At 54.9% G+C, this 25,550-nt stretch overlaps 2 protein-coding genes across 2 annotated transcripts; one reads left to right on the top strand and one right to left on the bottom strand.

The window, feature by feature from the left end:
- The first annotated feature begins 3,293 nt into the window (after positions 1–3,293).
- On the top strand, positions 3,294–8,561 carry AGPAT2 (1-acylglycerol-3-phosphate O-acyltransferase 2). The gene is made up of 5 exons (XM_029960552.1): positions 3,294–3,894; positions 4,430–4,605; positions 4,797–4,892; positions 6,368–6,440; positions 6,904–8,561. Exons 1-5 carry the CDS (start codon positions 3,888–3,890, stop codon positions 7,053–7,055), a joined length of 504 nt encoding a protein of 167 aa, XP_029816412.1. The 5' UTR covers positions 3,294–3,887; the 3' UTR covers positions 7,056–8,561.
- A 421-nt stretch (positions 8,562–8,982) lies between these two features.
- On the bottom strand, positions 8,983–24,795 carry EGFL7 (EGF like domain multiple 7). Its single transcript, XM_029960553.1, has 10 exons — positions 24,453–24,795; positions 21,553–21,621; positions 16,465–16,650; positions 14,737–14,859; positions 14,450–14,562; positions 13,841–13,936; positions 12,402–12,566; positions 11,492–11,556; positions 11,007–11,169; positions 8,983–9,300 (listed from the first exon to the last, which is right to left on the bottom strand). The coding sequence occupies exons 3-10, from the start codon at positions 16,542–16,544 to the stop codon at positions 9,278–9,280; spliced, it is 828 nt and encodes a 275-aa protein (XP_029816413.1). The 5' UTR covers positions 16,545–16,650; positions 21,553–21,621; positions 24,453–24,795; the 3' UTR covers positions 8,983–9,277.
- Positions 24,796–25,550: the final 755 nt, after the last annotated feature.

Raw genomic sequence — 25,550 nt, 5'->3', positions numbered from 1 at the left:
TGCCTGGAAGTGTCCAGACGCCCCGCACGGGGTGGGGTTTTTTTTGAGGGCGGGGGGGAAGCTACAGGACGGCAGCGTTTGAGGGTGGCAGAGCGCTGAGCAGGCTGCGCAGGGAGGTCGTGAATTTTCCCTCTCCGGAAACATTCCAAACCCACCTGGGTGCATTCCTGTGTCCCCTGCTGTGCGTGACCCTGCCTCGGCGGAGGGGTGGGACTGGGTGATCCCCCCCCTTCCAGCCCTGACGATTCCGTGGTTGTGTTTGGGGTGTTTCCTCCGTGCCCGGCAGGGTGCCATGTGCTGCCCGGAGCCGGCAGCGGGGCAGCCGTGCAGCTGCTGTCAGCCCGTGTGTCCTGACAGGACGCCCGGGGCAGGGGCTGAGGAGCTGCTCTCGTCCAGCAGCTCCTCTACGTGCCAAGGCGCGTTTTAAGGGCAGAGATGGCACTTCTGCTGGCAGCGCAGGACAACTCCGTTTCCTGGATTTGCAATCCCATAGGCAACTTTTCACCTCCATATCCGGGCCGGGTTATATGGATGCAGGCGAAAGGGGAGCCCTGTTGCCTTATTACGTCCTTTTGGATCAAAGGTTGGGCAGCGTCTCAGCAGGTGGAGCTGGACTTTGCTTTGCAGTGTGGCTCTCACAGGAAGGACTCAGGGCAGAGTGAGTGGGCACAGGGCACTGATGTGCTGCCTTGAGGGCTCTGCCCTGCCCACCCCAGCCCGTACTGTGGTCCCAGGCTCTGGAAACAGCAGTTTGCTCTGGAATCTCCTGCCTATCCCTGTCTCCAGCTTTGGTTGCCTTGGCTCATTCAGGAGCAGCTTTCTAATGCACAACCATCTTTGCAGCTGGGAGAATTTATGATGTCAGTGATAGAGATGCTCTCCTTTTAATTCCTCCCCAGAAATAAACCCTCTAAATTTTCTGTAACCTTAAAGGAATTATTTGGGAACAAGAACTTCTTGCATTGGATAATGCCTCATTTTGAAACTCTGAGCTGAGTTTTTGCCAGAATCACATGCTGGCACTGGCTGATGATCCTTGTGATGGATCCCAGCCCTTGGGAGGTCTGTGGCTGAGGTGATCCAGCAAGTTCCTTATTTCTCCAACATCCCAGTCTGCTTATTCCAGCTTGAGAAAGGAGGCTGGAGCAGAGCATGTGCTGGTGGACAGACAGTGATAACAGTGTCACTGTCTGGCGCAGAACACCCCGTTCTTGCTGTGCTCCTGACTCCAGTGCCAAGCTGGTGTGGCTTGGAAGAGGTGGCCCTGGGTGTCTGATAGAGATAGAGCTGTTTATCTAGTGGTGAAACCTCTCGTAAGGGCTTCAAATCTGGTAAGCAGATTTCCTTAGACCTTGAAAATCAGAGTATCCCAAACAGGCCTCTGGGATAGCCTGTGTAGCACAGCACGTGAATCTGGGGGCTGCTGGCTTTCACACTCAGACTGTTATGGATGCACTGAAAAGCCACATTCCCTCTTATTTTTGTACTCTTTGCATCTGGCATTATGTACACTGAGTTTACAGCTCTCTGCAGCTTTGGCTGCACCAAGTCTGGATGGTTTATACCAAGAGAGAAGCTGTTTCTGGGGTTTGAGGAGGGTCGGATCCATCCTCTTAACCCTGTGGATGATGTGGGCAGCTCAGCAGGGCTGCTGGTCACTGCTCTGAGCTGTGCCCCTTTGCCTCTTTCAGTGGCTCACACCATATCTTGTGCAAGGAAGCACTGGCTCTGGACTGGCAGGAGGAAACCGGATGGTTGCTCTTGAGTAATGTGTAACCAGCCTCTCCCGGCAGCCACTGAGCAGTGTGACTTCCAGAGCAGTGACCTCGTTTTTGGTTGGCAGTCAGAAGGGAGGAGAAGTGTGATTTAGGTCAGCCTGGTGGCATGGCATCCCCCATGACCTCACTGGTTCGTGTCACCCTGCCTCTTCTCACGGGCAGCCTCGTCTCTTCACTTGAGCTACACCCCCAGAACCTTGGAGCAGGCCCATGGAGCTCTGGAGCTCTGCATTCCATACACCTCCCTGTGTCCTTTCCCTGGGTGTGGCCATAACCTTTGGAGCGAGTTGAACTGAGGACTGATAACAGTGTCACCCGGGGGCATTGGCCTGGCCTGAACTCCAGTGTCAAAGCCAGTGCCTGGATGGTCTGCATGGCAGGACACCCCACAGAGATGGGAACCCCACTGTGGGTAGGAGCAAGCTGGGGAAAGTCATGTGGTTCAAGAGCAGATGGCAGGGATGTGGATACTTTTGGAGAGCAGATGCTGGGAGCTGCTGCCAAGCCAGGATGAGGTGCTGTCCAGGTGCTCACCTCCTGCTCTGGGTGACAAGGATGCTTCCCAGGAGGATGCTGCTGCACAGCTCTTCAGCTGGATCCTGTGGTGGGGTGGCAAAGCTGACACTGTCCCTCTGTCTCCTCCTGTAGGGAGGAAAGCTCCATCCCCTGTCTGCCAGGGAGAAGGTGTCCCTGAGGCGGGACATCCATGTGCTTGCTGGAGGGCAGGTCAGCTCCTGAATCAGCTCCAGGGGAGAGCAGAGCAGAGCTGGTGGCTGTTCTTGGGAGCTTTGCTCACGTGCAAGTTTCCTCTGCCACCTGTCCTGGTAAATGGCTGCTCCCCTGCCCAAAATAGCCCCTGTGTTCTGCCAGCTTCTGGCTGTGTCCTTTGGCCCAGTTGGAGGGTCCCCAGGTCCCACCTGCCTGGGGGTGGCACAGATGGGCCCTGCTGCCATGGGCTGGCAGGGGCTCGGCCGGTGGGCCTGGGCTGGGTGCGCTTGGCAAGGGCATGGCAGCCTGCTCCATGTGTTGGCACGGCTGAGTGGAGCTGCCAGTGTCTCCCAGCCGGGCCCCCAGCCCTGGGAAGAACTGGGAGCTTTGTCAGACCTGTAGATCCACTGGGGAAGGGAACTAACAGGCAAAAGCTTGAAGATGTGTTTGCCGGGGGGCACCGGGCCTCTGCCAAGCTGCGTGGGGAGCATCCTGATTGCTGCTCACATCCTTGGGGTGTGCAGGGAAGTGTCTCTCACCTCCATTCCCCTCCTCTCTTGGACTCCCATGAGGTGATGGCACCCCAGGTTTGTTTGTATCATTGAGCAGCATCTTCCAGCACTGTGAGGAGCAGAATGGGCAGGAGCCTTCCTTGGGTGTTGGGCGTGAGGGCTGATCCCTGCGTGCTGGGGAGTGGCAGCTCCTGGGAGAACTATTTGAACAACTTGGGAGGGGGCACTGATTGCATGAGGAAGACACTGGTGCCACTGGAGCAGTCCAGAGCCGTGGCACAGGCGAAAAGAACAGCATTCCATAGCTGGGACTGGCTGCAGGAGGAGTGGTCCTTTATCCAGTGCTGAAAACAATGTCCCCTCTCCTGGACTTTGGAGGGTTTCCAGTGCGCCCTCTTTGCAAGGCTCTCACAGCTGCACTAGGCTGGGCTTGCCGTTTCCAAAGAGCCTGTTGTGAGCTGATGCTGTCAGCTTAAAGGAAGCATGGGCTACTGAGTCTGGCTGAACCAGCCTCAAAATTACAGTCAGCTTCCCCCAGGCTTCCAGTAAAATTCCCACACTAGGAGTGGAGAGGACTTGGCATGCAACTGAAGTACCTTGAGCATGTGGGACCATGAAGGGCAGACACCTGGGTGGACCCGAGGGTAAATAAGACTGAAGGTTCTCTGTCCTAGAGTTCTTCTTGTCTTTCCCAACCCACCCTGGGTGTAGCAGCCCTTGTCACCCCCCTACCCCATGACTGACTGCTCTTCTCTTCCACAGAATCATCAAAGCTGTGGTCAAGACCTTCAAGTATTTCTTTGGCCTGAGGTTTGAGGTGAAGGGGCTGGAGAACTTTGAGGTGGAGGGCCCTGCTATCATTGTGTCCAACCATCAGAGCATCCTTGACATGATGGGTGAGGAGCTGGTGGGAGGGAAGGAGCAGTTCTCCTGCTCACCATCAGAGAAGTCCTGCTTGTGTGTCCTGGCCAAGCAGCCCCTGCCCTGGCCAGTCTGTGCTGCAGAGCCAGCTGGTCCAGCTTCCCTGTCAGTGCTGGACGTGGGAAGGGTCTCCCCTCGCTCTGAGCAATCCCACACTTGTGCAGCACCCCAGGTACTGCTGCCCCTCGGGTGTTTCCCAGCTCCCTTTTACATCCCTGCCTCGCTGGTGGCCTGGCTGGCCCAGCGTGTGTGTCAGTGGCCCTTCTGGGCTCCCTGGGACTGAGGACTGAGCTGCCTCTGGGGGGTTCTTGCTGTCACCTGCAGCCACCCTGCTCCACTAACACTGCTGTGTGCCAAGTCTCCTGCTCTGCTGGTGGCAGCGGAAGCCGGGATTGAAACAAGGCATCAACCTTTCCCTGTCCCCTCCCAACCTCAGCTCATGTCCCTGTCCCACCTGAGGTGCAGGCAGGCAGGGTGACTGCTGGGTCTTGCCCTCTGCCATCCCATTAGGGCTGATGGAGATCCTGCCTGACAACTGTGTCCAGGTGGGCAAGAAGGAGCTGATGTACACGGGCACCGTGGGGCTCATCATCTACCTCGGCGGCGTCATCTTCATCAACAGGAAGAGCACCAGCAGCGCCAAGATGGTGATGGCTGAGGTTGCCAAGACCATGGCAAATGAGAACGTGAGTGTGGCCGTGGGGCTCGGTGGGGTGGCCTGTGTCTGGGCACCCCGGGGTGGCACGGGGGCATGTGGAACTCCTGGTGCTGGCTGACCTGGAGTCACAGCCACCTGCAGCTCTTGGCAGAGCTGGCTGGCAGCTCGGGGCACTGCAGGTGGATTGCTGGAGTTAAGCCTTGTCTCTCCCATGTGCAGCTGAAGGTGTGGGTGTACCCAGAGGGCACAAGGAACTGCACTGGGGATTTGCTGCCATTCAAGAAAGGAGCATTTCACCTCGCTGTCCAGGCACAGGTAACAGTGCTCTGCCCCTGCACAGGCACCCTGAGTGCTTTTGCAGTGGCATTCCAGGCTGGTCATGCAGTGTGTGGTTTATTTGCTCTCAGGTTCCCAGGTAACACCTCCCCAGGTAAACCACTGTTAGGTGTCAGAAGTGCTGCCCAGAAAGAGCCAAGAGCCTTTTCCATCCCCTGTGGGAGTGACCTGACCCTGGGGACAGGTGGCTGCAGGCAGTGGAGAGCTGCCTTTTCCTCCCTCCTGCCTGCCCCAGTCCCAGTGTTCCATCTGCAGGGCAGGCACACTTGACCCTCACTCCAGGCTTTCCTGGCAGTGCCTGTGCCCAGGGGCTCCTGGGGGCATGGCTGCAGCCCAGAGCTCCTTCTGGGAAGGGAGCTCAGTGGGTGCTTTCCTGGGGAATCCCAAAGCTGTCGATGCATTTCTCAATCCCCCAGGTTGCAATAGGGCAGAGTTGATTCAGGATTCTTAATGCTCATGCTTTATAGCAACATCTGGGCTTGCTCTGTGTGGAAATAGCTGCTCCCTCCCTGATGGCCATATGGCACTTCTTGGTATGTCTTTTTTCCCCAAAGTGGCAACATCCATGAGCAGTCAGTGGGGGAGCAGGCAAACAGCTCCTTGGCTTCAATCAACCAGAGCTGTCCATGCTCTCAGAGGGGGCTGCTTGCCTGGGCAGGGCACTGGGGCAGTGTGCCAGGGACTGGGACGATTCGAGGCCTCAGGGGAAATTGGTTTCCCTAGGAGAGATGTTACAGCAGGGATTCTGGAGAAGGCAGTAGGTGCCAGATCTCTTGCTGAGATCAACTAGCTAAACCCAGGGTGCAGCCTGTGTTGTACCATCCCCATTCCTGCCTGGGTGACGCAGCCAAGGCAGGGCCTGGCAGCTGCTGGAAGGGAAGGATGTCAGTGGAACTGGTACCCGCCTCTGCTACACCCCCCTGAGTCACCTACTGTAGATCCTGTCTGTGTTATCAGCATGGAATAACGACTCTGTGCCTGCCCTCCTGGCCCTGGCTCTGCCTGAAGCTTCCCTGGGAGCAATTGATGGCAACTAGTGACTCCTTTTCTTAGAAGCTGAAGGCACAGCAACTGCCCTGCCCCAGACACGTGCTGGTACAGCAGGCAGGGCCTGGCAGAACAGGCATCCTGCAGTGTTTGTTTGCAGGACAGACAATACCCAAGCTTTGAAGCCTGGCTTGGGATGAGGAACCCTAAAAGCCAGTGCTGACCTGAGGCTGAAGTGGGACTTCTAGTTCTTTGAGTATCCCTGTGCCTTGAGTTGCTGGGGAGTGGTTTTGATCCTGTTTGACTCCTAATTGTCCCAGCCTTTGGAAGTGAGTCTTGCTGTGTGTGCCCTGTGTGTCTGAGAGCCAGGCCAGGTCAGCTCTGCTGTGTGGGATTTGCTGCCTGTCTCTGGCCAGCCCTGAGTTGCTGCAGTGCAAGTAACTCCTGTTTTTCTTTCCTTCCCCAAGGTCCCCGTGATCCCTGTGGTGTATTCCTCCTTCACCACCTTCTACAACCCAAAGACGAAACTGTTTACATCAGGTACCAAAGAGTCACTTGGAGACAGTGTTGATGTTGTCTCCTGTGGAGATCTGGTTCACAAGGGTGTGGGAGGGAAGCAGAGCTGGGGTGAACAGGAGGAGTCCCACTGGGAGATGTTTGGACTCAGTTCAAAGCACTTGGCACCAGAGCCTGGGCTGGGTTAGTTCAGGAAAGGCTGTAATTAAATAGACTGAGGGATGTTTTCATTAAAGATTGGATACCACCTCTCCTTTTCTGGGCAGGCTCTGGCTGGGGTGGCAATTTGGGGCACAAGGGGAATATTCTACTTGGCACAGCTCTTGGTCTAACCACAGATCAGCCTCTGCCTGCACTCCAGGGATGGATGCCTGAAGCCCTGAGACGGGATGAGGGCTATGCTGGGACTGCCCAGGGCAGGGAGCAGAGCAGGGAACAGAGCTCCTGTGGCATGTGGGTTTCTCACGGGCTCCTCTCTTGTTCCCAGGCAAAATCAAGGTGGAGGTTCTGCCCCCAATAGAGACCAAAGGCCTGACATCAGACGATGTCACCGACCTCACTGACAGATGCTTCTGCACCATGAGGGAGACCCTCTTCAGGATGTCAGGCCGTCCAAGCGAGGCCAAGGACTCGTCCTAGAGGCTTTTCCAGTGATGTCACCGTGTGGTGGTGGCTGAAGGGACTTGTTTGTTGTTGCCAAATACTGAAGGAACTTCTCTTCCTCTGCAGTGACTTCTAACTCTGGGAACACCGTGGACTGGCACACACAGGGTGTCAAGCCAGCACTGAGGTTTCCCTTCGAGCGGATTTGTCTTATGGGTTCATTTTCTCACTATGAAACGTCTCCTTTTTCTGAATTTCTCAGGCATCAAACTTGTGCTACCAAAGGGCTCAATGACCAGAGGGGTGAGTTCCGCCAGCTCAGGCAGCTGGCATGGGGTGACAGCAAAAACCTGGCTGGAGCCTGGGCTCTGCCTCACGTGAGTGTCCCTGCACGTGTGCTCCTGCAGGCTCAGCCCTGTGATGTCCCAGATGGAAACCACCAGGCAGCAGTTTGTATCTGCACAACCTTGATGCTCAGAGAGGGCCGAGAATTGGGTGAAAATGCAGATTTGGCTTTTCAGCAGTGCTGGGAACGCAGTGTCCCCCCCGGACAGCCCAGAGCACTGCCACCCGGCACAGCGGGACTCGCGGGCCTGTCCCCTTGAGATGCCAACCGCATCTTGTTTTGGGAAACTGCTGGCAGCTCCCTGCCGCGGTGGTGGCTCAGCCTGGCCACAATCTCGGTGCCTGCAGTGCCCCCTTACAGATGCAAAGGGCTTTGTCGGGCTCGTTTTGTCACTTGTCATGGTCAGCACCGGCCGAAAGATGGTGCCTGTCCCGCGTATCTCTGCCGCTCTCCGAGGATTGTAAAACCCCCTCGGAGCCACAGGGTGGGTGAGCTGCAGCTGGAACGGGGCTTGGGAGGCTTCACCTCTCCCTTTTGGGGACATGAATTCCTTTCCCGGTCAGATAAAAGGGGTTCCCCTGTGCTTTGGGGTGATGGATGGACCAACAGAGCTCCTGGATCCCTCACTGGGAGCTGTGGAAGTGTTGATGCCCTCGAAGGCTGGGTCAGGTCCGCGGTTCCTTTACCTTTAGCTCTGCTGTTCATGGCACAGGGGACCTTTGGATGAGCCACCTGGGGCTACTCAGGTAACCAACACGACCAGCTTTTGCAGCCTGTGTTAGTGGAATCGCAGTTATATGGTATTTTGGGGTTAAAGCCTCAACTGGGAAAGGCAGGGAATTCCGTGGAGGGAGCCCTTGGGCCGAGCTGGTGCTGGCAGGGGCTTTACTGGAGGGGCCTTATGGTACAGACTCAGGGGTCAGACCCTCTGTGGGATGGGTCGGGGTGGGAGGATGGGAACCAAACCAGCACTTTGTGAGAGTGGCAGATAAAGGGCTGTCATGGAGGGTAAACCCAGAAGGGCCCTGGGAGGGCTCCTGAGGGATGGTAACCATGTCTGACTCCTCCTGGGAGGAGAGAGCAGTGCCTCTGTGTGCAGTCATCTGCTGTTCACTTTTAATTGGGTTGAGGATGTTATGTGCTTTACAAAAAAAAATTACACCTATGATTATTTAAATAAAGGAGCCTCCTGGTCTTGTGTGGGAGCTGAGGGAGGAGAATGTGGGGTGCTGATCCCTCAGCTCTTGCAGGGAGGGGGTTTGGTGATTGAGGGGCAGTGGGGGGGTCCCTGTCCCTCCCTGTGCCCCCTAGGCAGAAGGGCTGTGCTTCTACTCCCCAAACCACAGGGATGGGCACCCTCTCCCTGTACCCAGTGCAGGGACCATGTGCACCTGTCCCCTGCCGTGACATCTTGGGGCTGCAAGGATTGTCCCCACCTTTACCACGTGACAGCAAGTCAGGGCAGTGTGGGGAAGCACTGCCCTGCTCGGGCCAGGCCTGTGCTCTGCAGGGCAGGCAGCACAGCCAGCCGTGTGCCCACTGCTCCCTGGGAGAGCACGCCCTGGCATAATGCTAAGGAAAAGCCAGGCAAAGCTAAACAAACTCAGCTTCACACACAGGCAGTCTGGCACAGCCAGGCACTCGTGGCACGAGGTAAGGCATTTATTTGCTGCCTCTCCAGCAGGAAAGGGGGGAGATGTGGAGGGCTCGGAATCCAGTTTGGAAGTAACTGCGTGACCTTTGATAAGGTGAGCTGGAAGAGAAAATTATGGAGATGCTGATGGGAAACCAGCCTTCTCCTGGTACCCTGTGCCTTCCTGTAGATGATGTGGCTTTGTCCCCAGCCTGGGGCTGGAGAGTGAGATAAGAGCTGCGGATGCACTCGGCTTGTTCCAAGGCCTCGGGTGTTCAGCTAGAGTTCGTTCTTGCAGGAACCTGGGAAGATGGAAAAAAAAGAAACAATTCAGCAACATCCGTAGCCTGGGTTTGGTTTGTCTCTTTCCCAAGCAGGCTGACCTTAAACCTCTGTGAATATCACCTACACTTGCAGCTTTCCCTTTGGCAAACAACCCTAGGCTAGCTCTGTCCCACCACGCTTGGGAGTGTCACTCTCACCTCCCTGGTGTGTCACAGTCCTTGCCTGGCCCCTGTGTGCAGTGTCCCAAAGCCAGTGACAGTAACAGTGACAGTCTGTGCTGGATCAGGGCTAATTCAGACTTAGAGAGGCCAAAGTGGTTATGGCTTCAAGAGCTCTCCTCTGGTGCCTTTGCTGGTGGTGTAAAGAGAAAGTAGTTTTTCTTGGTCCTTACACACACCCCCACTGAGCAGCTAATTGGGGAGTGCAGCTTTATTGTAGCATTCAGTTGTGAAATGCTTCACCAGGCACAGAACGTGGATGGCTGAGTAACTCCATGGGATGCCCTGTGAGCCCCAGGGCTTGCTGGAGTATGACAGGACAGTTTTGTGTCCTCCAGGGACTTACAAGACCATGAAAAGGAACAAAAACAAGTTTTGCTTGCTGGAGCAGGCAAAAATTAATTTCAGCACTTTGGAGTCATCCCTTGGAATAAATCCATGTTACCTTGTGATACTGCTCACATTCCTCAGTGCTGTCACTAATAATATGTACAGAGCACTACTAGGAAACTCAGTCTGCTGGAACACTCCATGGTTCTGATAATTACCCCTTTCTGAGATGCTTTTTAAGTGTCTATTTGCAGCTACTTTGTCTTCAAACAAGTTCTTTGAATTCTTTTCCATCTAAGCCATTACTGAAAGCAGTGAACTGGGACTGGATATGCCTGAACCAGTTTCTCTTGAGTCTCCTGCCATGAGCTCTGGGCTGTTGCTGCACACCAGCTCCTGAGCTGGCCCAGCCATGCCTAGTTTGTGGAATTATTTAATGGGAAAATGAGCTGCAAAGAGCTCTCTATCAAAATAAAGTGTTCACATGGTTGTGCTCTGCTTGGAGTCAAACTGCCACTCTCCAGAGCACCACAGGGCCACGAGGGGATGCTGCCCCTCTCTGTGGTGCCATGGGGGGACATGCCAGGCAGGACCCCCCCACCTCCAGCCACTTCACCCATGGCAACTCTCACTGGGGTCTCTTGCTCAGTTTGCTACTTGGGAGACCCTCTCTGGTGCACTGCTTGGTCTGTAGGCTTCAAAAAGAAATGCCCAAAACTTCCCAGGCTCGTAAATCTGCCAACTTTTGCACGCTCCCTAAATTTCCCTGATTGACTTCTTGGACTGTTAATTTCTTAAGAGCTGGGAGTTCTTTTCTAAGGACCAAATTACAAGGATACAGGAAGGGACTGCAGCCACGAGGTGCTGATTGCCAGACGTGACCCACTGCTCACAGTGGCTCCCTCTGCTCTGCCCCGCAGCCACGTTTCCTTGTGCCAACCTTACAATTTTTGGCTGCTACATGGGCAGTCAGATGGTGCAGCCACAGAAACGGCTTTGAAATGAAGCTAATGGGCTGTTTGTGTTCATCTTTTATTAACTGCAGGCTGCTGAGCTTGAGGGAGATCTAGATTAACAGTGGCAGATGTGTTACTGATTTCGCTGGCCCGCATCTGCTCACCGTGGCCAGTGTGGGTGGAGGGAAATCCTTCAGCCCTGATTTTCCAGGCACTTACACGTTTCCAGCCGCTCCTCGAGGAAAGAGATCTGCTCGCTCAGGGAGTCAATTCTGTCCAGTTGCTGGAGGGAGTGGGACAGTCGGCTGATGGGGTCTGTGCCGACATCCTCCGGCGCTGATGGCATGAGGTTGTGGAAAGGGGCCAGCACCAGCTGGAGTTTCTGCGGGGAGAAGGGGAGCCATGAGTGTGTCCCCCCCACACCAGGAAGACCTCCTGAAGGAATGCAGCACCCACCAGGTCAGGCTCGTGGGGCTTTGGTGGTGTTCAAAGGGCTGTTGGGCTGGAAAAGCCACGGCGTGGGTGCTGCCGGCAGCGTGGAGCACAGCTGGGATTGCTGCCGGGATCGCTGCTGAGGCCAGCACTGTGTTAAAAATAGAGCTGGGGAAGAGGGAAACCCTGGCTGTGAACAGCCCGGGGTGGGAGCTGGCTCAGCACAGCCTCGAGCAGCAACAGGGCAGGGCAGAGGGGTGTGCTCAAGTCACCTGCTCCAGCGCTTCCACTCGGCTCCTCAGGTCGTTCATTTCTTCCTTCACTTCATTGGAGGGACCTGAAAAAGTGACCAGGGGAAGGTCAGTCAGTAAAAGCCCATTGCCCAAGGTGAAGTGGAAGGTGTTAGGGAGAAAGACATCTCTGCAGGGCTCAGGCCAAGCTCTGCTGTTTTCCCCTGCCCTCTCACTGAGCCCCCAGGGTCTACCCTGCCAGAATCAGGCCCCAGAGCATCAGCTGGATTCAACATCTGCTGCAAGCACTGGCATCTAGTCCAGCTGCTAATGGCACAGGCTTCTCCTGCTGCTGGAGCACCTGCAACAGTGAGGGATTCTTCAGGTAATGGGGTGATGCTTGAAGGACAAGGTGTCTGGTGGAGCCTGGCCTTTGGCACCCATGTTGTCAGAGAGCACCCAAGGTGCCCTGTCCCACGGTGGGCACAAGGAGTCGATCCTGCTGAGGGACCAGGACAGGGACAAAGGCAGGCATGGCACATGCAGGCAGTGCCCTGCTCTCCCAGGTGTTTGCTGCGTGATGCCCGTGCTGGCCACAGCGCATTATTACTCACGGTACGAGTTTGAAGTGTCACAGCGCGTACCAAAAGTAATAATGGGCCGTCACCAGCGCCGCTCCTCGAGGCTCCGGACCTGCCCTGTGGGAACGATGATGGTGATGGAGAGAACAGGCACATCCTGGACACCACAAGCCACAGCCAGGCTGTGTCACTCTCACAGATGGATTTGTGCACAGGGGAAGTTGTTTGGGTGGGAGAGAGAATAAAGTCGAGGGGTTCTCTGGCTGTTGTCCCCTCTCCGGCCACAGCTGCTCCAGCCAGTGGTGCTGAGTGTTAACCCCAGCTCTCTGAAGGCCCAGAGCAGCTGGGGCTGCACTGGGGGGACAGGTTACCTGCTTGGCTGAAGGTGTCCATCTCGGGCACTGGCACCAGGGGCCGGCAGTCCTTGTCATCAGCAGCGAGGGCAAAGCCATCCTGGCACGTGCAGCGGTAGCTCCCAGCTGTGTTGACGCAGAGCTGGCTGCAGCCATGGCTCTGGCTGGCACATTCATCCACATCTGAAACACAGGAATGACTCAGTGAGGGCAGGAGGGATAGGGGTGAGTGGCACAAATGGCTTAGGCATGGGGGGCTGCAATGGAATTCCAGCAAGTGTCCCCGGAATGTGCTGGTGTTTGTGCTGGGCACAGCTCTGGGTGTCTCAGCACCACCAGCATCTGGGACAGCCCAGCTGGATAAACCTGTGCTAAGCCCAAGGGGGATCTGGCCTCCTCCCCTCTGCCCACTCCCCCCACAACAGAGCCAGAAGCAAAAGCTGTGGTCAGAAACGTCCCGGCTCTGGCCAGGCAGGCGCAGGCAGCGCCCGGCTCTCATCCTGGATTTACGGCCAGGGTTTTGGTTCCAGCCAGCTGTGGTGAGGAGCCATCAGCCTTTCAAGTGTGTACAAAACCCAGTAACCTCTCCTCACACGGGGGAGTTATTAGAGCTGTTCCCACAAAGCAGAATGAGCTGAACCGCTTCCCACGCCCGAGCACTGTTTTAGGCAGTGGGAAAATCTTTTCCTCCTGCGCTGGAGCCGGAGCTGTCACTGATGGGCTCAGCTCTGCCTAGCCCAGCATGGGTCAATGCCACACACTCCTCCTCTGCCTCACAGGAGGGTGGAAAGCTGGGAGAAGCTGGGAAACGCCATGGCAGGGGCTTTGCACCACTGGTGAGCTCCACCCTGCCCGATTTCCCTGTGCTGTGAGGAGCATCGGGCTGCTCCTGTGCTGGAGAGGAGCCTGGTGCCTGGAGACTGCCAGGCTTCCCTTCCACCCCTGGATATTTACAGATTTAGTCCCTGCAGTAAATGGGTGTCTTAGTTTACAGCAAGAGTTTACAAAGCCTGGGAGAGGGAGGATCACAAGCACACAACCTCGGGCCAGCCCCACAAGGTTTTTGTGCTGCAGAAAGGCTCTTGCTGGTGTGCTCACAGCTCTGCTCACTCTGACCAGAAGCAGAGAGAAAATGTGGGTGCCAGGGCTGCACATGAGGACTGGGAGCACTGAGGCAGCCAAAGGGAGCTCCCCTGGGAGCCAGGCTTCCCATCCTTTCCTGGTCAGACCATCAGGCATCAGTGCCATGGAGCGACACGTGCAGCTGTGCATGTGTGTGCACCAGGCATGTCCCGAGGTCTGGTAAGGAGCCACAGTGCTGGTCCCTGTCCCCACTAAGGGGTCGGTGCATGGTCAAAGGACAACCAAAGCCCCATGGCAGCAGCTCTGATGCTTCCCAAGACGAGCTCTTCCAGCAGCAGCACAGGGAGCAGGGAGAGGAGTGACATGGCCAGTACCTGTCTGGCAGGCTCGCCCCGTCCAGCCGGGTGGGCAGGCACATCTGCCAGGAAAGGTGCAGCTCCCACCGTTCTGGCACGGCACCCAGCAGAGAGCTGTGAGAGGAAACACCAGCACAGCGTCACCCGGCAGTTCTGGGGGTCCTGAGCTCCCCCCTCCCACCCTGGATGCAACACACACACTGCACACCCCAAAACACACACCAGCACCAGCCCAGGGGCAGCAAAGACAGGGAGGAGGGTGATGGACTGAGCGTGTCAGGGGATGGACTGACTGCTGCTGTGGTTTGCATTTGTGGCCTCCTGAAAGCATTTCTCTTCCATTACTGCTGATTTATGTGGAAAGGAATTACTCGCTTTATTTATCCTCTGTTAACTATAGAGGTAATGAGCGATCCCAAAGGAAAAAGGCCCAAGAGGCAGCAGAGAAAGGCTGGGAATTAATCAGATATTGAACTGCATTTGGTTGTGATGTTTAAAACTTAAATGCTTTCCTAGAGGGAGAATCCACCTGACAGGCAGAGTGTTGATGAATGAGAGAACTGGTCCTGGGCTTCCTCCAGGAACACGAGGGATCTGGGGATGAGCACTGGTCCAGCAACCTCTTACCTCTGTTACAGCTGAGCGTGTGAGTGTTCGCTCTGCTCCAGCCGGGACAGCACGAGGCCACGGGCTCGGGCAGCTGCCTGTACCTCTGCCGATAGGCAACTCTGTAGATGGTCCTGCAATGCAAGGATGGGGCTGAGCTGGCTTCCAGAGCACCTTCCCCAAGCCTCCATCCCATTCCCTGCACTGGCACCCACCACCAGGCACTGGGAGCATCGTCCCTTTGGATCGAGGCAGGACTGCCCCCTCCCACACTGGGAGCAGGTCTGTGGCCCAGGCAGTGCCCTCACCTGTAGGTGCTGCAGACACGGTGGCCCTGGCAGGTGGTGAGGTAGGGCTGGTAGACGGGCTGGACGTGGGACTCGGTGTAGGCGCCCGCCTGGCTCTGCGGCGCCGCAGCACAGACCCTGCGGCTGAGCAGAGGGGACAGGGTCACATCTCACCCGCCAGGACGGGGCCTGACAGCCCCTCTCTGCAGAGAGTGAGTGAAACAGCAGTGCCTAACTGCCCCAGTGCCCTGGGAGGCCACTTCAAGCTGTTTTGGGGCACTGGCCCAAATCTGGAGCACTTTGGGCTGTACAGGCACTTCCCCCCCTGCCCCTGTGCCAAGGCACTGATGCCTCCTTGAACGTTCACCCAGCACGGTCCCTCTGTCCCAGGGGAGCAGCCAGGACTCAGATTTAGGGATTATTTACTCATTCCATTCATCATCTCCCTTCCCCTAAAATTACTCACTTTCTGGGGGGATTTTTCCTTTCTGAGACTTTTGCATTCCTGAAACAGATGCCTCTGTGGTCACTAAGAAATTAATGACTTCACAGGCAGGGTCAGGCTCACCGCAAAAAAAAATAGAGGCTAGATGAAAGGGGCCCTCCAGCCTTCCTAAGATAACTGTTATCCAGCCAGAAACTTTCCCAAGGTTAACAGCCAAAGTGGTCTCAGTTAAATACCCTCTTTTTCAACATTTTTCAGCCCAAGCAGGTCAGTCCCACTGAGGAACTCATCCCCTCATCTCAGCCTCCCAGCTCAATTAGAAACTAAAATAAAAAGCCTGGGAATTAGCATGGACATCAGATGGCTTCCATTAACTCCAGAGAACTCCTCTCAGCCTCGTGATTAATGTTATAGAAAATGCAATTTTTAAATGGCAATTGTTTGCTTTGCAAAATTTAGAATAAAGCTCCGGTTGCAGCCTGTGCGTGAGAGTGAGGAATTCAGCTGTGGTTTCAGAATGTGAAAGGTTTGATGCTGGAGGAGCATTTCAGTGTAAAAACAAACTTTGTAGAAAATGTGAGCTGTATCTAGAGGTGGATGTTGAGCTCCAGCTCCTCTTGGTTGGGGAAGAATCTGGGGCACCGAGCTCTGGGCTTCCTCTGATGCAGTGGGAGCTGAGCTGTGCCTGCCCAGCCTGTACTGGGATCCCGAGTGCCAGGTCAGACCCTTTTCTTGGAAAGGGAAGGGAAATTGCTGGATTTGCAGGATCATGGACCACAGCACCATCCTGGGGAGCACAGGGCACAGCAGGCACCAGCCCACCAGGGCATTCCACACCCATGTCCCCTAGATGTTGTGTCCATCAGAGCTGGGAGCTGCATCCTCCTCTGATGGGAGCTGCATCCTCCTTTGACAACTTTTTCACAAGGCTCAGCTGCTGTGATTGATAGCAAGATTTCACAAATATTTTTGTGAAGGATGTGCTTGAAAGAGACAATAATAATAATAATTCCTGAACAGCTCAGGGCCTGATCACCTTTTGACTCTCACGGACAAAAAGCCCAGAGTGTCTTTGTGTCCCCGCCTGGAGCTAAACGGGCATTTTCTCTGAGAGGTTTTTTAGCTTCAGTGACAAAGCAAACAACCAGCAAAGGGCTGCCAGAGCCTTTTTCCACCTCCTGACCAGCCTGGGGAGCTGCCCATGTCCATGCTGGCCAAACAGGGCTCTTCACCTGGGGAGGACGTGCCTCACCATGACATGCACATGGGCAGGCCTGGGAGGTGCAGACAGAATGGGGCCTTACCCTCCCCGGGCAAAGCCATCGGTGCTGGTGGTGCTGAGGATGAGGAGGAGTCCCGAGAGGAGGCAGCTGAGGTGGCACATGTCCTGTCCCTCCCACAGCACCCCGGGCTGTGCAGCACGACCAGCTCTCGCTCTTCAGTGGGATGTGCTGCCTCCTACCACATGTCCTGTCCTTCAGCGTGGAGCCCTGCAAACAGGAGAAGAGCAGTGTGAACATGCATGTCCTTCCCCAGCTGGTGACATCTGACACACCCCTGGAAAGGGGGACACACCCCTGGAAAGGAGGGAGCTCCTCCAGGCACAAACCCACTTTTCCCCACTCATCTCAATATTGTGGTGGTGATTTACCCCAGGGGATGCCTGGAGAGGCTCTCACAGCACCAGGGTCCACTCAGTCACGTGTTGAGAGACAGGGAAGGGACCTGTGTCACCCGAAACACTCTGCTAATTCTAGGCAGTGAGGGCAAAACAATGGCCCCTAATTTCTTAATCCACACAGCATTGTAAAGCTGTGTTTTCCCACCACATAACACACTGAAATCTGATCTTCTTCCCTTTAAAATACAAGTTCGTGCCAGAGAAAAGTGCTGCAAGGGCCATATGTACCGTCTGCAGAGTCAGATCTGAGCCACAAATAAAGAGCTTTTGATTTGCTAGCCGAGGACAAACATGAAACAAGGCAGAAGAAGGTCAGTAACAATATCTAATTTAAACAGTATTGCATTTAAACAAACCAGTTGGCCTCCGGATGGCAGCAGCTGAAGGAGGAAGAAATAAAGAAACCCACCTTAAACATACACCAATTAAAGAAAGAATCTGTTGTTCTGATTAAACCTTGAGAAAAGGGAGGCAACACAAGAAAACTCCTTCTGAGACTGGAAATATGGTGACTGCAAACCAACTTGCTAAAATCCCCAAGTGCTCTGGGGTGGGATTGGACTAGAAAGTTGCAGGTGGATCCCCAATCTCCATTAGGATTAATTCCTAACTCTGAGACAACTTGTTAGGGATAGCCACCATATATCTGTAGAGCCTGCAGGTCTCAAATCCCTCCTCCAAGGCACTCAGGATCATCCTTTCCTTTGTGCAGGTAGAGAAACTTAACCATGGAAAGATGGAGACTCACAACTGCAGAGAAACCAGCCTGGTGCCTTCCTGTTCCTTAATATCAAACATCAACTATCAAATGTCAAATATCACAGCATATTTCCATGCAAGCCCAGTTTTGAGGATGTAAGGAGGATTTTGGTGCTATAGAGCCTATAGTCCTCCATTCTCCTCCAAACATAGCAAAAAACTTCATCTCCTAATGACTGATTTATGGCATCTCCACCACCAGGAAAGCAAACCTTGCTTGACCCGCAGGAAGGTTTTTTAAAAGTAGTGAAGAAGCTTTCTTTTTCCCCAGTTCTCCTGGAGACATCCCAAGGACACTGGTGTACAGACACACTAACTCCCCCCTGCTCCGCCAGCCAGCTTTTCCCAGGGCTATACTGGGACACATATTTTCCCTACAATCCCAGATCCCCAGGCCAGCAGTGCTTCTTCTGAAGTCTCTAAGTCAAACTCTGCCAACCATCTCCGTCCTCCCACAGGATTCCCGTGGCTGCCATTGGAGCTTTCCCTGTGGGGACAGCAAGAAACGCAGGGCACGAGCCTAAAATACAGACGGTTTGTTTTTCCACTTTGAAATGGAGCAGCACTGCCCTACCTCGAGTGTTCAGAGGATCCCTCTGGGTCATAAAACTATGGTTGCTTCATACAAGAAAAAGTTGCAAAAGTGTAAAACATGATAGTCTATACTTGTCTTTTTTATAATTTTATGAAAATCAGCCTCTTTATAGCCACTGAAGATCTTCCAACCTGTTGCCACCACCTATTCTAATATTGCTCTTTTAACACATATAACCCAAGAAACATCTTTTTATGATTAAAAAAAAAAAAAAGAAATAGTTTTTGGTCACTGCCTTTGTAGTCCCTCAAATGAAGAGGTCTGGCAAGTGAAACTATGCGGGTGCCTCTAAGTTTCTGCTGTTTCAGGAGTCAGCAAAGCCTCCTTGGCTGGCCACGTGCTCCTGTGAGTCTGGGGATCCTTCTCCTGCCAGCCAGAAACATTCCTATAGCTCTCCTAAGTCTGCTCTTGCCTCACCTGCCACAGCCACCAATGGCAAACACAACCCACCGCACAGGTGAGCAGCACTTTGTGCAGCTCTGCCCATGGAACCAAGACTAAAGATCCAGCTGATGGCAGCAGGAGGAATCGAGCTCTGTCTGCAAAGGGATACGAGACAATCCAGCCCCTCGGGAGGATGCAATAAACCTCACAGGCTGCACTTTTCCCAACAGCCTGGCCTGGTTCTGCAGGTGAAACCGTGGCTCCAAGCCGTGCTCTGGCCCTGGCCTATGCCCTTAAAGCCAAACCCTCCTGGAGAGGGTCTGCACCAGCCGCAGGGGGATGGATTGTTCCTTACAGACACCTCCAGCTGTTCCCTGCGCAGGCTGGGATGCGGCACCGCGGGGCACGGCAGGCGGTGCGGGCGGGATGGAGCGGGACGCGGGGATGCGGGCACTGTGGAGCGGGGAGAAGGGAGGGGGAACGGCGGAGGGGGCTCCGGGGGTACGGCACGGTGCGGCGGCACACGGGGACACGGGAACCGGCGTGGGGCTCAAGGGAACACGTTATCACGCAGTCGAGCATGCGGGACGAGAATACGGAAGCCGGGCCTGCGGGGAACCCCGGAAAGGCCCGCGGGGGCGCGGGGACGCGGTGTCCCGAGCGATCCTTGCACGGCTCCGGCGTCCCGGGGCCTGAAAGGAACTGGCAGTGACGCGAGTAATCCCCCGGTGTCAACAGCGTGGTAAAAGGGACGCGTGAAGTGTCCGGGGACTGCAAGAACTGTAAGGGACAGCGGGTACGCCCGGGGGAGGCTGCCGGGACCGCGGCCGCAAGGGATGCTCATTCGGGCCGCAGCAAAGCCCATGCCCCGCTCCCCGGCACTGCCCAGCAGCCCCGCAAGCCCCTCGCCCGGCACCAAGGGCCCCCCGGCCTCCCTCCCAGCGTCTGCGGATACCGAGCCCCAGCTCACGACGACCACCCCCCCGCCCGCTCCCGCCGGGGGAATGCCGGCGCGGCCCCCCGGCCGTGCCGAAGCGCCGGGTGACGGTGCCACAGCCGGGACTCAACCGTGCAGGTGCCGGCAGCCGCGGAGTCTCCCTCGCCCGCGCCCGCGGCCCCCGCGCATTTCCCTCTCACTCCGGCCCGGAGCCGGTCCCTCCGCCCCGGCCCAAGTGAGCTCCCGTGGGGGGGAGGAAAGGCGGAGCCTCCCGGCCGGGGGAAGCGCCGGGGCCCCGGGGACCTCCGCCTGCCCACCGCCCCGCCGGCCCCCGCCAGGCGCCCACCTGCCCCCCGGCGCCCCGGGAACATTGGGGACACGGAGCAACATGAACCGCCGGAGAACCTCAAGTTCTTGCGGGGGGGGGAGTCATGCGGATAGCGGCAGGACTCCCCCCAGGAGCCCAAGCACTGGGGTGGGGGGACACGCTGGTGGTGCGCCCCGTGAGTTTTCGCTGCCTCTGATGGAGACGGGATTGCAGGAAACCCCTGCCCTGGCTTGATCTGGAGCCTTACCTGGTGACCCCACGTCAGGCTGAGCCCCTCAGCCCCGGCGTGCCCCACACTGCGAGGACACGAGGTCCCTGAACCCCCCTATGGCCCAGCTCGCCTGGGTGGGCAGGGGATTATAGCAAGAGGGGGAGATCCCAGCGCAGCCCCCGGCCCCTCGCCCAGGGGTGTTCAGACTCCCCGGGGAAATGGTCCATCGCCAGTGCAGTGCCCAGGGCAAATTTATTTCTCTTTGCTAAAAAATATTGTGGCTGGTTCCGCACTCCCCACGAGCACATATAATTTTAAGAGGAGACGTGTTTCCCTAGGTTAGAGACCTGGTCCACAGCCTCCCGCCGTGCCCCGTTAATCCCCCTGAGCTCATTACAACAGCGAAGTCCTGCAGAAGCCGGCAATAAATTGCCAGGACAGGGAGGCTGGTTTTCAGCGAGCCCTAAAGGATGATTACAGGATTCCTTGGAGGGCCCCCCAGCTGTGGAGCCATGTGAGGATCGACCCCGAGAGACTCCCAAGGGTGACACACTGGGCTCAGCTCCGGCTGGGCAACACCTGCCCCGGGACAGCTCAGGCAGCCCATCCCAGCTGCCTACAGGCTGCTCCTCTTAAAATGCCCAGTTATTTATCAAAGCAGTTCGGTTTGTGCCAAATTGCCACTTGTTTTGTCTACATTTTTGTCTGGAAAATTAGAGCACAGAGGCTTATTGTTTTTCAAATGACTTAGGCGCCTGCCCATGCACAGAGCCATTCTTGAAGATAGCGGGGATCTGATGTGCGAATGAATGGCAGGATACAGCCCCCTGGGAATATTTGTTCCCATTAAGTTTTGTAATTTTTTCGAAAGCATGTAAGCATTTAAAGGAAATATTTACCAGCTAAACAACAATGGCGCCAAAAGAGCAACTGAGATCACTGGCCCATCCCCTCCATTTCCTCAGGGATACGCTGAGGCCGCTGATGGAACTGGAGCTGTCTCGGGTCGTGCTGCACCCCCCCGGGAAGCTGATGGGTGCTGGTGTTCTGGAGTGGGGCTCCCCGTGTGAAAGGAGTTTTGGTGGGATTCTCCCTGAGGAAGGGAACAGAGGGGAATCCGCTCTGGGATGTGCTGGGATCCCTCCCAGCAGCAAAGGAAAGGCTTGCTGGTGCTGGTGGAAGCACAGCTCCACATTACACAGCATCTCGTACAGCACAGGCGGGGTTGCTCACCCTGTGGATCCATCCTACCTCCCGGGAATGATTTCAGCTCATTTAATCTCCTAAACACGAAGCAACTTTTCCCAAGAGCCTTGAAGGGACAGTAATTATCTTGTTATGCCGAGAGTGTTACTGTTTTTTCTGGTGTACGGGGGAGATGAACAGAGCTTGAATTATTGCCTAATAATTGCAAAATGCGTTTGGAAGCCAAGGGAAAGCTTCTCCATCCGGCCATGCTGAAAGCACAGGATCTCATTTTGCAGCCAAGGCACTCACCTTGTCCACGGTGCTCCATCATGTGTCCTGGGCAGGGATCCTTTCCTTAAGGAGCATCTTGATTTCTTACTGTCAGGACAGAAAAAGCCCACTGTTACACTCCCCTTGTCAGGAAGGCAGAGAGCAGTGACCCAGCCCTTGCCCATGATGGACCTGGTGTGGGATGCCCTGGACACTCCCAAAGGTGTGGAGCTGTGGAGGATGAAACATTTGTGGAGTGGGGTGGAGGATGGAAGCAGGATCGTGACTCCCTGTGGCACTGGCACTGAGCTCACACCACTGGTGTGCCAGAGGCACAGACACTGTGGTAGGGCACAGGGAGGCCCTAACTGCTTGGGAAACCTTTGCCTGAGTCCCTGGGATACCAAGCGTAAATTTGATGGTGAGGAAGAGGATGGACTCATCCTTCAGCTCTCTGCAGGACACCACCCAGCCCAGGACCAAGCACACCACTTTCCAGGGTCCCTGGTGGAGCCTTCTCAGCCATTAGGCAATTATTCCCTAAGTGCACTGAGCACTTTAAAATTCTGCCAGTATTTTAATTGCAAAATGTTTGCTTCGCAGTTCCATTTATTGGGTCAAATCTTTGCTCAAGCAAGTGCCCATGTCAGCTGCTAAAGAACTGCTTATAGCCCATTAAAAGAGCATTTAATCCTCTGCTCTTGGGGAGGGTTCGGTGTCTTATGTGCTAATATTCATTATGCTGGGAGGAAATCCCCCAGGACACTGCCTGGCAAAGTTCCCTTGGAAGCAGGAGTTATGCCAGTTCAGAGTGGGGGAAGATCAGATCTGTTGGCACTGTTAAGGTCGGTGTAATGAGCTTCTGACAAAGGCATCAAGGGATTTTGGCTCCTGCCTGCAAGGCTGTCTGAATTTGAAGTCCTCCCTTGACCAATGTTTTACATTTTTCCCCCACAGCTTTCTCCCTCACACACTAGAAGTGTACTCCCATGACATCTAATATTAATGCCTGTCTCCAGGCCAAGAAAGAAATGTTTCTGCCCAACCTCCCTCTTAGATTTAACAGTGTCAAAACCTCCTTGTCTCCCACTGGTTTTACCACCAGCGTGAGCTGTGAAGGACACCGAGTACTGGCCTGCAGGTCTCAGGCTGTGCCCTGGGCTGGCTGTAAAAGTCAGATTTTCACCCACCCCCCTGTTTCCTAGAGCCTGTCCCACAGACCTGCCAAGCCCAGTGCACCTGCCTGGGCATCCAACATCCCCCTGAGAGCATCTGTGGTGGATCGAGGCATGGAGCTGTGGGCTGGAAGTGGTCCCCTGTGTGACAGGAAAGCTTGGAGGGTGTGAGGTATCTGGGGATGGGGGGACTTAACTTTGCTCTCGCTCTGTAGGCACAAAAAAGGAATGATAACAGAGGAGAATTAATAGGAGGTCAGCACTAAAGTCCCACATCAGAGAGGAGCACTTCCATCCCATCACAGAAAACGGGACGTGCCCAGGCACACGAGTGCTGCCCCAAACTGGGGCCAGAGGTGCTGAAATGGCAGATGGATGGGGGGACAGGCAGGAGAGTGACACACATACAGATGCAAAACCTTTCAGCTGCTACAAGCCCTGGCTGACCCCGTACCTGCTGTGGACAATGGGCTCTCACTGGCCTCTGCGGGGGTCTGGCACAGAACTGGAAGCACTTGCTAAAGCAATAGGAATTTTTGGTGCTTCTCAAAAAAAGGGGGGAATGGCTTTTCCTGTTCTAGGACAAATTCTTCTGCTCAGGTTTTTCATAAGGCTGTTTGTAAACTTTACACTTGAGTTGAGGCTTTGGAGCAGCCCCTGCTCTGCAGAGCTCTGTGAGGAAAACGACCTCCCACTATTCTATTATGTCCTATATTGTTCTCAGCTGCGTCAGCTGCAGACCAGTTATCTCAGTGGAAATCTAGATGAGTCCACTGATGGCAGTGGGATAAAAACAGGTCAAACCAAGAAAGGTACTTGGCCTGTAGCTCTCAGTCTGTTGTCACCAGTTGCCCAGGGCTCTGTGTATTATAACCGAGACTGGAGCCCCACAAAGTGGTATTTTTTTTGCCTGAGTAAGGACTTAACAAGCATTAAGTGTCTCAGGACAGGTGTGTTATAACTTAAGGTGACCATGGGGACAATCAGCAGCCGAGCTGCAGCTGTGCAAAAACAAATGCAAGAACAGGGCAACATCCCATAGCTAGGTTTATTTTCCTTTGCATGCACACTTGAGCTCTTATTTACATTTAGAGAAGGCAGCAGTGGCTGCAGTGTAAAAACTGGGAAATGATTCATCCCACCCAGGAATAAACTGAATTTTGCAGCTTTCTGTGAAATTTCCCTGGCAAAACACAGCATTAGTCAGCAGGGAATGGTCCCCCACCCCACTTCCCCAGTGAATCACTCCAGAGGGGAGCATGGGAAGTGCAGTGGGATAGCTGGGAGATGCAGGACAGCTTGGTCCCTGAACCGTGACCATCCTAGGGAGCAGCTCAGCAAAGAGCATTTCCCACAAGAAATGCTCTGATTTTTGCTCTGATTATCCTTCTCTTCCAGGAGAAAATCTCCCGCTCCAGGAACCTGTACTAAGCAGAGCTCCTCTCTGCCCTCACCTCCCAGGCTGTGAGCAGGACGGGGATCCAAGAGCTCCCTTCGGGAGAGAGGACAGAGCAAAAGAAAACATTTCTGATCACCCCCTTCTCTTTGCAGAGATGCTTTTCTTTCCCTGTCTGGTCTGAGACCTCTCCCCTGGTGTTTTGCCATGCCCCCCCTGCTGCTGGTGGGGCTATGAGGCAGGTTGGTTTACCCTAATTTGTTGCAGTTTGTAAATCTGCCTCCCCCGGGCCAGCCCCATCTGCAGCAGCAGAGCCTGGGAAATGCCTCAAATGAGCCTCCAGACCAGATTCATTTTCTCTTTCTTACCTCCAGGGAAACTTGTGAGAGATGGTAGTGGAACAGCAGAGAGGGGGGAGTAACTCCATCGGCAGATCACAGGGAAGAATACTGAGACTCTGCCAGGACAGACTCCATGTTTTCCACTCCTGCCCAGAGGTGGATTATTTTTGAGGATGCTCAGGATCCAGCCACCACATTTGGACTTCTGCCTCGCACAGCTTCCCAATCCAGTCTTAAATTGATTTCATCACTGACAAAGCCTTGTTGTTTCTTCTTATTTTTTATTCTCTGCTCAGTGAATTGATTCCACGAATGTTAGACCCTTGGAAAAAGTATGCTGGGTTATTTCTACTGAGAGCATTCACTGGTGTGGTATCTCAGCTGCTCTTTTATCCCAAAATACAGGCAGGTAGCTGAAAACAGACAGCATGAAAATGAGCCGGCTCCATGGCTGTAAATTTGGGAGGCTTTGCTGAGCTCCAGGCATGCACACCCGGCACACTCCAGGCTCGGCTGTTAGGCAGGACAAAGCCTTGGTGTGACAGGCAGGAGAATCCCTGCCCACATCCCTGTCCTGCCCCTCATCCTGCCTGGATCTGGGGCTGAATTTGGCAGCACAGAGAGGAGACCAGCAGGCAGGGAACACAGGCAGAAGGATGGACAGTGCGGTGGTGTATCAGTGGTCAGAGAGCAGGCAAAGGAAGAAGGGAAAGAGTAACAGAAAGTGAAGAGATTTGCTAAGAATTTGCAGCCATCTCACAGGAATTTGTGCAACTGTTTGCAGCCTCTACACGCACAGGAGGTAAAATTTACCCATGGAGTTCTCTGCTCCTGGAAAACATCCTGAGTGCCAGTGGGGTGAATTAAAAATAACGGTGCTGGAGGCTGAGCTCCACTCTGAGCAAAGCAGACAGCCTCACCAGGAGCTCAGATGGAGGATGCTCTCCACACCTTTCTGCTTTAAAGGACGCTTTACACACCCTTGTGCTTTGAAGGATGCTTTACACACCCATCTGCTCCAAAAGATCCTTTACGCCCTTGTTTGCTCCACGCTCCTACCATCATCTCTGCCTGAGCAGGGGCAAAACCACCCAGAGCCCGCAGGGTCTCACCTGGCAAGGACAC

The sequence above is a fragment of the Manacus vitellinus genome, unplaced genomic scaffold (genome assembly GCF_001715985.3).
Source record: "Manacus vitellinus isolate BGI_N305 unplaced genomic scaffold, ASM171598v3 scaffold_27_pilon, whole genome shotgun sequence".
Lineage (NCBI taxonomy): Eukaryota > Metazoa > Chordata > Aves > Passeriformes > Pipridae > Manacus > Manacus vitellinus.
The sequence above is the reverse complement of the archived record's forward strand: the minus strand, read 5'-3'. Positions and strand labels throughout refer to the sequence as shown.

What these genes read in the sequence shown, in the direction of transcription:
- EGFL7 (XM_029960553.1), bottom strand. Translation starts at nt 16,544, where the DNA reads ATGTGCCACCTCAGCTGCCTCCTCTCGGGACTCCTCCTCATCCTCAGC. An exon ending in GGACACCTTCAGCCAAGCAG is followed by an intron (nt 11,557 to 12,401) that starts GTAACCTGTCCC and finishes TCACTTTTTCAG; the next exon opens with GTCCCTCCAATGAAGTGAAG. An exon ending in CGAGGAGCGGCTGGAAACGT is followed by an intron (nt 9,301 to 11,006) that starts GTAAGTGCCTGG and finishes CCATCTTCCCAG; the next exon opens with GTTCCTGCAAGAACGAACTC.
- AGPAT2 (XM_029960552.1), top strand. An exon ending in AGACCATGGCAAATGAGAAC is followed by an intron (nt 4,606 to 4,796) that starts GTGAGTGTGGCC and finishes TCCCATGTGCAG; the next exon opens with CTGAAGGTGTGGGTGTACCC. An exon ending in GACGAAACTGTTTACATCAG is followed by an intron (nt 6,441 to 6,903) that starts GTACCAAAGAGT and finishes TCTTGTTCCCAG; the next exon opens with GCAAAATCAAGGTGGAGGTT.